The sequence below is a fragment of the Aedes albopictus genome, chromosome 3, assembly GCF_035046485.1.
Source record: "Aedes albopictus strain Foshan chromosome 3, AalbF5, whole genome shotgun sequence".
Classification (NCBI taxonomy): Eukaryota; Metazoa; Arthropoda; class Insecta; order Diptera; family Culicidae; genus Aedes; species Aedes albopictus.
The window spans coordinates 99,751,750-99,764,704 of NC_085138.1; the positions used below are offsets into that span (position 1 = coordinate 99,751,750).

At 41.3% G+C, this 12,955-nt stretch overlaps 1 protein-coding gene across 1 annotated transcript in view; it reads left to right on the forward strand.

Moving 5' to 3' along the window:
* The window catches only part of LOC109410900 (uncharacterized), a 325,034-nt gene that overhangs the window by 166,035 nt on the left and 146,044 nt on the right, over positions 1-12,955 (forward strand). The window contains exon 4 of the mRNA XM_062857398.1: positions 1,476-1,609. Within this exon, the coding sequence (XP_062713382.1) occupies positions 1,476-1,609 (134 nt within the window). The remainder of the gene's footprint in view (positions 1-1,475; positions 1,610-12,955) is intronic.

Below are 12,955 nucleotides of genomic sequence, written 5' to 3' on the forward strand. Positions count from 1 at the left end.
GGCTCGATTGAATAATGTTTCGCAAAGTAAGAACCGTTCGGGTAAAACACTATTTTTTAGACAACTCATTTTTGAGCTGTCATATCTCGGAAGCGAGTGAACCGAATTGAATGAAATTTTGAACGTACACTAACAATATGTAAATGCTTCAAAACCTATTAAAACAATTGTACTTTTTGAACGTAGAAAAAAAGTTATCATGGATTGACACTTTTTTGGATTTTTCTCGAAAAAATGTATTTTTTTACATCAATGTCAATAAATTTTAGTGTTGATATCCAAAGATTTTCCACTTCTGTTCTCAAGTTATCCTTGATCAGATATATTAAAGCCTATTAAGATTGAAGGAAGAACACATTGAGTAATTTTTGTGTGGTATTGTAAATTTGACTTATTTTCCTCTATATGGGTAAAAATTTCAACCCGGTATAACTTAATTCGCAGTGAAAAAATATTACATTTTATAACGTCGTATTAAGTATCAATATATTGTTGATAAACGTTAAAAAATTCATTCAATTCGGTACATTGGTTTCCGAGATATGACAGTTCAAAAATTAGTTGTCTAAATAATAGTGTTTCACCCGAACGGTTCTTACTTCGTGAAAAATTAATCAGTCGAACCCAAATTTGTACTAATGATGCACATATAATAGGTTGACAAACATGTGGTAAGGGATATGAACTATCAAATATTAACTGAATTTACAGATTAGGTCCATTCAATTTGTTTGGCTTGCTTTGCCAGCATCCTGTCAATAAACATTTGAATTTGTGTAGACATTTCAATCGAACGACGCCAACTGTCATTCGCTTGAAAAAGAGAAGAGAGAATGCGTGTGAAGAGCGGAAGAGCCTCCGACGCCGGTCGGGTGCTGGATGCGGCATCCAACTATGCCGCGATCGGTGAACGAAAGAAAATCGAGATGAGTCGTCAGTTAATCGGATATCGCAGAGCGCAACGGACGTGTTGGTTCACGACAAAACAGTCAAAATTTGAGATTTTTTGATGCACTCTATGAAAAGTTACAGCATGTTGAATTTTTTTGTGGGAGAAAAAAAATTGCCTATCCCAAACATTTTGGTCATCCCCTGTATATTGTCCACTATGAGCAAGGTATGGGTGTGGAGAACATCTTCTCTGAAGAAAGTATTCTAAAATTTTTCGTAATTCTGGAGATATTCACATCAAAAGGACTGTCCTTCTCATAGGACGCTGGGCGTTCGGGGCATCTGTCCAATAAATAGGACGCTGGGCGGATATGGGTTAAGAGATTGTATTGATCAACAAACCATTTTACTACCGTCTATTTCACTCAGATTTCATGTCGTTCGCTCTACCGTTAAAAAAAACATTTTTGTACACAGTGCATTCATTTCCAAACAAATTGCTCTCGACATTCTGCACCTTGCATCCAATCTAGTAATAATTCTCTTATCGTATCTTTCCTCTCCCCCCACGCCCCTCAAAACAGACGTTCCCGTGGTGACGCTGGAGTACGGCACAAATTACAACTACACCTCGTCGATCCGGGAGGGAGCGGACGTTTACTTCGAGTGCAACATCAAATCCAACCCCTGGGTGTACAAAGTTATCTGGCGGCATCAGGTAAGTTAGCGTAGCGTCGGCGCTTATTACATGTGACGAGACCTATACACATTCGCTTCTTCTGAGAAACGGGACACAAAAACAAAAGTTGCTTTATTACAGCTAGCGTGTTGCAGATGCCCCCGCCTCCCCCCTTGATGGTCTTGTTCTTTTTTTCTACGCCCTATCCTATCCGGTTAGAATTGTGACACACAACATTCAATCGGAGGAAAAAATAAATTAATCCTGCATGCGCGGCGCGGGGCTGACAGTGGTTCTCAAGTATTATGTTGTGATTCTACGTTCAATATCATTTTCAGTAGGCAGTCCAGATCCTAGTTTGAGATTTTTCGGATTCACTCAAACCCCCTTTCGATCATTGCATTATTCAAGAGGTTGGGATCTACTGGCCGGGTCCATTCACATGCGCCGGATCAAGCAACTGTTTCTTCTCATCGCTCGTGTCTCTTGGGGCGGTGTGGATACTTTTTCTGTATCGTTAAGGTCCTCCAACAACCGTGTATCCGTCCGTCCCATCATATGTACAGATCCATCCCGAAAAGGGTCGGCGCCGGAGGTTGCACCCAGTAATACTTATATCCTCTCGCTTATCTGATGTCGTTTGGGTTTATTGCCGGGCGCTTTCACTACTATACGGTGCTGGGAGGACTTTTTCCTCCGTTCATTCGTTGGTCGGGCCTCGCCACCGCCGCTTCGCAGGATCTGACAAAATCCTTGTCATTTCACGCGGCGGAGCGGACAAAAAAAAAAGAAGCGTCATGCGAGTTCTTGAGACTACGCTCGCTAGGATGGAAGTGCCAGGTCAAACCACCGAACCGAGAGGGCACTTGGGGACAAATCGGTTCGGATGAACGATGGCGGTGTAGGACACTAATTATGCTCTTCTATTACGACGAGTGGTTTGATGAGTGTTGTTGGGGTACGAAAATGGGGAGTGGTTGAGTCAATATGGTATTGTGGTATTGTGGAGGAGAGCGGTTATTTCAGAAATATTAGTGCAACTTTTGACAGTCTAACTTCACGTTAGACTTTATAATAATGGTCACATTAATAAGGGTCATATGCCCTGAACTAGTTATGCTGATGATATTTTTTCTTTTATTTGTGGCTTAAAATACTCAAGTCAGTGAGCTAATGTCTTGCACAATTTTTAAAGCTAAAGAATTATTTGTTAAATGACCCCTAATTCTCTGCAAAGTTTTCTAAAGATAATATCATAAATTCATTTAAGAGCTCCTTAATGATTTTTTTTTGGATTAGTTTCAAAATGGAATGGATTCCTTTTGAAAATCCGTTCAGAACATCTTCCATGGATTGTTTTAAAATTTCCTCAATTTCCAGAAATTTCTCCGAGAATTCATCCAGAAAAGATTCCAATGATTTTTCTCAGAAATATTTCCATAGACTCTTTGAGAAATCCGTACGAGAATTGATTCAGGAAAATCATCCATAGCAGGCCCGAAGTGGCGCCTAGGGAGGTGTTTTTCCTATTTTCGTCAAAAGGCGGAGGGGCGCCTAGTGTATTAAGCACTGGTAATGGGGGAGGGGAGTTTAAATCCCAACCCCGCCTCCCACCTTGTGCGCGGGCTTGTACCATAGATTCTTTCAGAAATTTCTCCTATGGTTTCATTAGAACATCTCTAATAGACTTCTTCAGAAACTCTCTCTGGGATTCCTTCAAAAAATTTCCTGAAGAATACTTCAAAAAATATGTGTGAGATTACTCCATATTTTTTTAATGATTATTTTAAGAAATCTTCTATTGTTCCAAAGATTCAAAGACAAATATCTACAAGAGATTCTGCAAGAAATTCCTTCAAGATTTTTTTATGATGTTTTCATGGGTTCCTTCGAAACTTCATCAGGGGAAACTTTTATTTTTTTTTCTACAAATTCGTTAAGAAAACAGACATTCTGTTAAAATTTCTTTTACATTTTTTTCTTATCCGTTGTTCACAAATTCTTCCAATGGATTTTTCTGAAAATCTTCCAGAGATTCCTTCGGAAGCTCGTACACGTATTTCGTCAACAAGGCTAACAGAGATTTGTTCAAGAATTTCTCTAAGGATTCCATTGAAAATTCTCACCGAAATATATTCAGAGTTCTATTATAACTCCGTTATAACTTTCATGAATTCACACAAGAGTGTCTTCCGAAATTCTGGTATTTCCTCTCCTTACTCGACGAATGCATGCACAGATTCTTCACGAAATTCATTTCGTAATATCTTCTATAAATTTCCTTTAAAAATATCTCAAGAGTTTTTGTAGGGATCTTCAAAAAAGCTTGTCTAGGCGTTTGTCCAGTTATTCATACACGAGCTTCCTAAAAAAAATACGTCCACAGACGTGCTCCAGAAATTCTTTCAGAAACTCCTCCAATAATTTTATTGAAGGATCACTTCAGGAATTTTCTAGGCATTCAACTAAGGGTCTCATGTTGCGATTCCTTCGGAAATTTTCCTACATTTTTTCAGGTATTCCTGTAGAGATTCATTCAAGGGTACTTCCTGAGATTTCTACAGAAAATCAACCAAGGATTCATTTAAAAATAAACATCCTTCACGAATGTTTTCAGTAATTTTTGCTCGTATTATTTTAGAAATTTCTACAAAGATTTTTACAAAATCATGTCTAGTGACTTGTCAAGAATGCAAGCAAGTAGTTTCTTAAAATTTTCTCCATGGAATTTCCCGAAATTCCTCTAAAAATTCCTTTAAAAATCCTACAGAGATTGCTTCGGAAATTCCAAGAGAAATTCCTTCAGACATTCCTGCAGAGATTTTTTCGACGTTTCTTCTTCAAAATACTGTTACAGCAGGAATCTCTCATTTGTCATTAATTTGTCAGAAGTTCGGATTTACTTGAATTTATTCGCCCGTGTTCAAAGGTTATATCTACACTCCCGATCAAATGTTTGGGGTCACCCCCTCAAAAACATGTCATTTTTTTAGGCCCATATCTCCGCCAATTTGCGTCCGATTTCAAAACCCTAGGTTTTATTCAAAAGATAATAAATCAAAGAAACTTTGAACATGATTTAAAAGAAACTTTTTCAAAAAAAATTGTATGTAAACTCAACCCAAAGTTGCCAAATTTTCTAAAAAATGAATATAAACTTACGGCAGTGTCGCTGGAAATTGGGTCGACCAAATTTTAAGATGAGAGCGGCAATATAACCCATTTTCTATTAGCTTTCAACTGCTTTTTATAGAACTTAGCTAAAATACCTAGAAAAAAAGTTATTAAGAAAATTAACTCTTCATGTCATCGACCAAAAGTTTGGGGTCACCCCTCAAAATGATGTATCGGCCAAAAGTTTGGGGTCACTTTCGTAAAACATGGAAAAGTGATTTGGTGATATCTTCGTCATCTATAGTTCAATTTTAATTATTTTTGGCTCATTTCAAAGATAATTAACTATATTTACGTTTGATGTCGTCAACTATTTAACGATTTTTGTATACCGTCTTACCCCTCTGATTCAACACGTTTTAATACGACACTTTTTAATTCGTACCCCGCTTATACGACACATGTCGTATTAAAAAGTGTTCAAATGTCACAGCGATGTACACTGTAAATGCAAAACAGTTTGATATTGCGCTTATACTCGCACCCGCAGCAACTCCTCTTGCAGCCGCAAATTTCGGAAGTTCTGAGTTGGTGCTATTCAACACCCAAACCGCCTGGAGACCAACCGGAATGAACTGAGGATGGCAACAATCGTAGAAAGAACGAGCTTTTCATTCGCGCCACAGCAATATTTGCTGAAATTATGTTTCCGAACAAATCCGGAAATCAAAACAAAAACAAAAATAGAGTTGCCAAATTTCAATGAGCATGGTGGTGTAGGGTGACTGGTTTGTCGAATTAAAAGTATACCCCGGTTATACGACAGCAGTCGGTGTCGTATTAGCGGGGTAATACGGTATAAAAATGTTATGTAAAGTTAGCACATTTTACCACGCTTCAAAAAATGAGTCAACTTCACGTTAAGTTTTAGTATGTAAATTTCAACAAATATGTGTAGTTCAATGTATATGTAGTAAGTATCATTCATTTTGTTTCAAATAAGCCAAGAAGAATTAAAATTGAATGAATGATGACAAAGATATCAACAAATCACTTTTCCATGTTTTACGATAGTGACCCCAAACTTTTGGCCGATACATCATTTTGAGGGGTGACCCCAAACTTTTGGTCGATGACATGAAGAAATAATTTACTTAATAACTTTTTTTTCTAGATTTTTTAGCTAAGTTCTGTAAAAAGCAGTTGAAAGCTAATAGAAAATGGGTTATATTACCGCTATCATCTTAAAATTTTGTCGACCCAATTTCCAGCGACACTGCCGTAAGTTTATATTCATTTTTTAGAAAATTTGGCAACTTTGGGTTAAGTTTACAGACGAATTTTTTTGAAAAAGTTTCTTTTAAATCATGTTCAAAGTTTCTTTGACTTATTATCTTTTGAATGAGACCTAGGGTTTTGAAATCGGACGCAAATTGGCGAAGATATGGGCCTAAAAACATGACATGTTTTTGAGGGGGGTGACCCCAAACTTTTGATCGGGAGTGTAAATAGCTATCCCTATAAGCTCCTTCTCTATTCGCGAATAACAAATCTCTTGCGTCACCACTTATGCTTACCACTACCATGTCCTCCACTGGCGGAACCGATACGGGTAGATGCGGATATGCCCTGACGGATGATGCCGAAACTCTGCAGGCTGTATCGAGTTCCGGCGCCTGGTGCACCAAATCCCGGCTTACGTTGCTGGATCCCCTCGAATGGCTTCGATTGCAGGCGCAGGACATCGTCGCTCGACGAATTGTGCCTAATCTTGATCAGCGGTGGCGAATTCCGGCGGATGGAACCAGTTCCCCGTGAATTGTGCTCCGACTTTCCGTGTGACGCTCCGCGTGCGAAACGAAAGGATTCGCGACGGAGAAGGCCAATGTGGAACGTATGGCCGAAGAAAACCGATCACAACTCTCCGGTGGGCGAGTCCCGCTTCTCAATTCCGGCTGGTGCACTCGTGGATGATTCGCTCCCGGGCGAGTCATTGGTGGGTCCGTTCCTCCACGGAGCCCTTTGCCATCATGTACTTTGTCTTCGACACATTAATGACTAATCCGATTCGCCTGGCTTCACTCTTTAGTCGGATGTACGTTTCCGCCATCGTCTCAAATTTACGAGCAATAATATCAATATCATCGGCGAAACCAAGCAGCTGAACGGACCTCGCGAAAATCGTCCCACTCGTGTTTATCCCCGCTCTTCTTATTACACCCTCCAAAGCAATGTTGAACAGCAAGCACGAAAGACCATCACCTTGCCGTAACCCTCTGCGAGATTCGAAGGGACTCGAGAGTGTCCCTGATACTCGAACTACGCACATCACTTGATCCATCGTCGCCTTGATCAACCGTATCAGTTTATCCGGGAATCCGTATTCGTGCATAATCTGCCATAGCTGTTCTCGATCGATTGTATCATACGCCGATTTGAAATCGATGAACAAGTGATGTGTGGGCACGTTGTATTCGCGGCATTTCTGCAACACCTGGCAGATGGCGAACATCTGGTCCGTTGTAGCGCGTTCACCCATAAATCCAGCCTGATATTTCTCCACGAACTCTCTTGCAATCGGTGATAGACGGCGGCATAAAATTTGAGAGAGTATCTTGTAGGCAGCGCTCAGTAGTGTGATCGCGCGGTAGTTCCCTCAATCCAACTTGTCGCTCTTTTTGTAGATGGGACACACGATACCTTCCATCCATTCCTCCGGTAATACTTCCTCCTCCCAAATCTTGGTAATGACCCAGTGTAGTGCAGTGCTCTCACCAGTGCTTCTCCACCGTATTTTAGAACTCGCTTGGTAGTTGATCTGCTCCAGCGGCTTTGTTGTTTTTCAACCGACCAACCTCTTCCTCAATCTCTTGAAGGTCAGGGGCCGGAAGTCTTTCGTCCTGTGCACATACTCCTAGATCTGTTACCACGCCACCTTCGGTACTTGCAACGTCACCATTGAGGTGCTCATCGTAATGCTGCCGCCACCTCTCGACCACCTCACGCTCGCTCGTGAGAATATTCCCGTGATTATCTCAGCACATGTGGGCTTGTGGCACAAAGCCTCTGCGCGAGCGGTTCAGCTTCTCGTAGGACTTTCGCGCCTGTTCCGCGCCTGTTTGTAACGTGCCTCATTCGCTCTCGTACGGTGTTGCAGCATTCTCGCCCATGCCGCATTCTTCTCGTTTTTCAACTGTTCACATTCGCCGTCGTACCAGTCGTTTCTGTGATTCGGAGTCGCGAAGCCTAGTGCTGTAGCCGAGGTACTACCTATGGCGGATCGGATGTCCCTCCAGCCATCTTCAAGTGTAGCTGCGCCAAGCTGCTCTTCCGTTGGTAGGGCCACTGCTAACTGCTGCGCGTAGTCTTGAGCCACTTCTACGTTACGAAGTTGTTCGATGTTGAGCCGCGGCGTTCGACTTCGACGCGTGGTGATAACTGTCGAAAGTTTTGAGCGCATGCATACAGCGACTAAGTAGTGATCCGAATCTATATTCGCACTGCGGTATGTGCGGACGTTGGTTATATCTGAGAAGAATTTACCGTCGATTAGAACGTGGTCGATTTGGTTTTCTGTTTGATGGTCGGGTGATCTCCAGGTAGCTTTGAGGATATCTTTGCGGGGGAAGAAGGTGCTTCGGACTACCATACCACGGGAGGCTGCAAAGTTTACGCATCGCTGGCCGTTATCATTCGATACGGCGTGCAGGCTGTTTCGCCCGATTACCGGTCTGTACATTTCCTCCCTTCCTACCTGCGCGTTCATGTCGCCGACAACGATTTTCACGTCACGCGGCGAGCAACCATCGTATGTTTGCTCTAACTGCGCGTAGAACGCTTCTTTCTCGTCATCGGGTCTCCCTCCGTGTGGGCAGTGGACGTTGATGATGCTGTAGTTGAAGAAACGGCCCTTAACTCTCAACATGCACATCCTTGCGTTGATCGGCTGCCACCCGATCACACGTTGTCGCATTTTGTCCAACACTATAAATCCTGTTCCCAGTTCATTAGTGGTGCCACAGCTTTGGTAGAAGGTAGCCGCTCGATGCTCACTTTTCCACACTTTCTGTCCAGTCCAACAAAGTTCCTGCAACGCCACGATGTCGAAGTTGCGGGGATGTAGGTCGTCGTAGATTATCCTGTCACATCCTGCGAAACCTAGTGACTTGCAATTCCATGTTCCAAGTTTCCAATCATAGTCCTTATTTCGTCGCGTGGGTCTTTGCCGATTGTATCGAGTCGTATTTTCTCCTATGTTATTCGCAATGGGGATTTTTACGGGTGGCTTATTGGGCCTCTACGCCAACACTTCTGTCTCGCCGGAGGGCCATCGTGCCAGTTCTGTTTAACGTCCCAACCAACACTGGGACGACCACGCTGATGGGGCTACCATCTTGGATCTAGCTGGGCGTGGTGCAGCGTTTCTTACTCAGCCGCTGGATGCCAGAACAGACGCTGTTTGAGCCGCACCTCCTTGGTGAACAGACACTCGGATCGTACCTCCTCAATCTAGCTGAAGTCAGAAGGACAACAGTGCCCAGGCTGCACTACCAGCTAAGCACACAACTCTTAGCTGGCGGTCTTTGTCATCGCTTGACCCGTGGAAGCATGAGGTAGGAACTTGTGAGGACCAGAGCTATGTTGGACGCTCTCTTTATCGACTCACCGTTTTGCAGCCCTGAAATGTGATGTAGTGAAATGAAATAAGGTATCAATTTGTAGATAATATGAATGAGTATTATTCGCTGGCCAGGGCTTTTACGACCTAGATGTTAGAGTAGAGAATTATTAAAGTAATAAAATTTCAACGATATAGCTGACATTACAGTATAAGGTTATAAATGGAAATAAAATATAATATCATCCTTCTGGATTCAGCATATTGCTGAATGATGATCCAAAACGGGATGCATCAGATTTCAGTTTTGAGTGTTTAGAAATTTCTTATACAGTTCTTATGTAAGACATATAGGGTGTTTGTACACGGGTTTTGAATGTTTGCAGAATAGATAGATCCTCATGAAAAAGTTCCCATGAAACATAGGTTCGGAAATCACAGCTAAGTGTTTCACAAGTTATTCACATTTCAAGTTTTCAAATTTTGCTTTTCCATGACAGCCCCTATCTACCGAACAATATGTCGTGCAATCAATCTCAGTGCACGAATCGAAAGCTAACTAAGTAAGTAAATAAGAAACTTCTACTTTCTGAGCCCCTTTGATATGAACTTTTCGAAAATATGTCGAAAAATGCCGAAATAATCGGCTCTTTTTCAAATCTTTTTGCAAGCAAAAGTTCTGTTAAAAAGTTATTCTACAAAACATGCACTAACTTGTTCTCTAAAATTGTTTTCTTTGATAACAAAATTCATTGTTTTGTGCATAAGCTAAAAAATAATTTTCTCCAAATTGCAGTAACTACGGTTTTTCAAGTAATTCGGTAGGTAATAAGGAAGCTCCTCAAGAATTTGTGTCAAAAAGCCCTTCAGGAGTTCAATCAAGTGATCCTTTGGGAATTATTTTTCTTCAAGAAGTCTTTCAGAATGCCTTAAAGAATATTGTAAGTATTTCTCCAAGGGATCTATGACAGTTCGTCGAAAGACATTTGGTCGAATGACGTTTGGTCGAATGACATTTGGTCGAAAGTACATTTGGTCGAACGGACGTTTGGTCGAATGGACATTTAGTCGAAACCTATATTATGGAGTAGGAAACAAGTGACATTTAGTCGAACGGACAATTCGTCGAATTGACATCTGGTCGAAAGGCACTAATGGATGAAAAGACACTAGACCAGTCGATGACAAAAACCGCTAGATAAGAGTTATGTGCTTAGCAGGTAGTGCAGTCCGCGCACTGTTGTATTTCCAACTTCAGCTTGGTACGTTCCGAATACTCAATAAAGAGGAGCGTACCCAAAGTGGTAGCCCCTTGAGCGCCATGTAGGCAGAGCAGCCCCAGTAAGGAAGCCTGCTTTAAACCGTCACCTACCAGAAAAAGCGAAACTAGAGAAAACGGATTGATTTAACAGCAACAGACCAGGCAACGATTTAAGGATAACGATTAGAAAATCAAATCTTGGAACGTGAGAACTTTTATTCAGCCCACACGTCTTGCGCACCTGGCTCGTGAACTGCAGAATACCGACGTTAATGAGGCTACGCAGACGTTAGCAGATCAGCGGAAAAAACTTTCGTTGAACCTGTCATTGGAAAACTTTCATTTCGTTGCCAACCTCTGCGGCTTATAGCATGCGCTGCTAGAGCAATGCAAATCAGCAGTACCTATGAGAATGTCCGAGTGATGATACTTGCTTGCAGATTGATACTACCATAACAGGATAACATGAAAAAAGTGACGCATTTAAACGCGTCCAAGTTTAGACTCGGCACGCTGCGATCAGAAATATTTGAAAATTCTTCAGTAGGAAGTTGAAACGCGAGCGAAAATGCCTGCATGATACCCTTGTATCCTCAAAACTGAAATGGTTATATATCCGCCATTTTTTTTCAAAGATTTGAATAATCTTGGGATTCGATTCAGAAACTTATCTTTTATTGGGAGCATATCCGGTTTGATTTCCATGGTTTTCGGAAAATCCGGATTTTCAGGAACATATTCGGCATGTCAGCTACAATAACCATCAAAGATCATAAACCAATAGTCTTGTCCAATCAGTCTTGTCATCAGTCCATTGGTGGGCTATTCCAGAAAAAAAAAATTCAACAAGTCATGGCCATCAATCACACGGTGTGTTGAAACAGGACTATTATCGCACTTTCATGAACCTAAAATATTTTTTTCGTTATAAGTTAGCCTTAGCTGTATATATTAAGATTCTGGAGGTTAAAAAATCTTTCATCGGGGAAAATGAAAATAAATTCGATTTTAGTAGTTTACCACTTTTCCCATATGATATGGTATTACGCAAATGTGATGAATAGAGACAATGGAAATTCGCGGTAAAATTTCTCAACTTTCGCGGACCAACATTGAGAATTTCGCGGCGATTTCGCGGCACCATAGTTTTGACCGTATCGTTGAAGAAAACACCAATTTCGCATGCAAATTCACTTGGATTTTGAGAAGAGTTATCATAAATTTACGGAAAAAGTAACAAATTTGATGAAAATTCAGAAAGGAGTAGATGTAAAATACATTAAACTTTTATTTTGTCAGATTCGGAATCGTTAATTACTTTACACTGCTAAAAGTTATCAGCTAATTTATGTTTCAAAATTTTAAATTTGGCGGAATTTTGAGGTTATTTTCTGAAGTTTCTCAGATTTTGTATCATTTCGCGGGATATCTTAAATTTCGCGACCATTGCCCAATTTCGCGGATTTCGCGGCTTCCGCGAAATCGCGAATTTCCATTGTCCCTAGTGATGAACCTAGACTCCGCTAGAAAAAGATCCCTTTCTAATAATAAATTCGACGATTTCGAGAGAAACAAATGCAAAAGTCTTTACAACGAGTTTAAATTTGTTTGGCATTCGTTTCATGTGTCCAGCCCACGACAGTCTGCCGAAAATCATAGATTATAAAAGTCTACAATCCTTCCATATGTCTTCTTCTTCCTTTTCTTCTTCTTCTTTATGGCTCTACGTCCGCACTGGGACTTGGCCTGCCTCGTTTCAACTTAGAGTTCTTTCAGCACTTCCACAGTTATTAATTGAAGGGCTTTCTTTGCCTGCCATTGCATGAATTTGTAGATTGTGAGGCATGTACAGTGATACACTATGCCGAGGGATTGGCCCGCCGTCTCCGGATTGGCGACCCATAGCCTTAAGAACTAGGCTAACTGGAGTCCCCTCCTTCCATATGTCTGGCACATAGATATTTGTAATGGAGATAAACAAATACTTCCCATTAGTGCGACTCATACATTTGAGGAAGTACCATTCACCTGTGACTCGTACCATTTGCAGCACATACTCTTCATGTGCTAATTTGCCTGAAATGGCGGGTATAAGTAGGGTCTCCACTAAGCCTAGTGGTTAAGGCTTTGGATCGCCAATCCGGAGACGGCGGGTTCGATTCCCGTTCCGGTCGGGGAAATTTTCTCGATTCCCTGGGCATAGAGTATCATTGTACTAGCCTCACAATACAGTCAGGTTTTTTTTACGCGGGGGATACGTACCGCGTAAAAAAAAAACTCAGTTCAAAATTCAAAAAATCACGTAAAAAAGTCTCATCATTTAAAAGACACGGACACGTTCAATGTTTCCAGTGAGCTTTTCGCTCTTTGAAGGAAACACGACACTAGACAA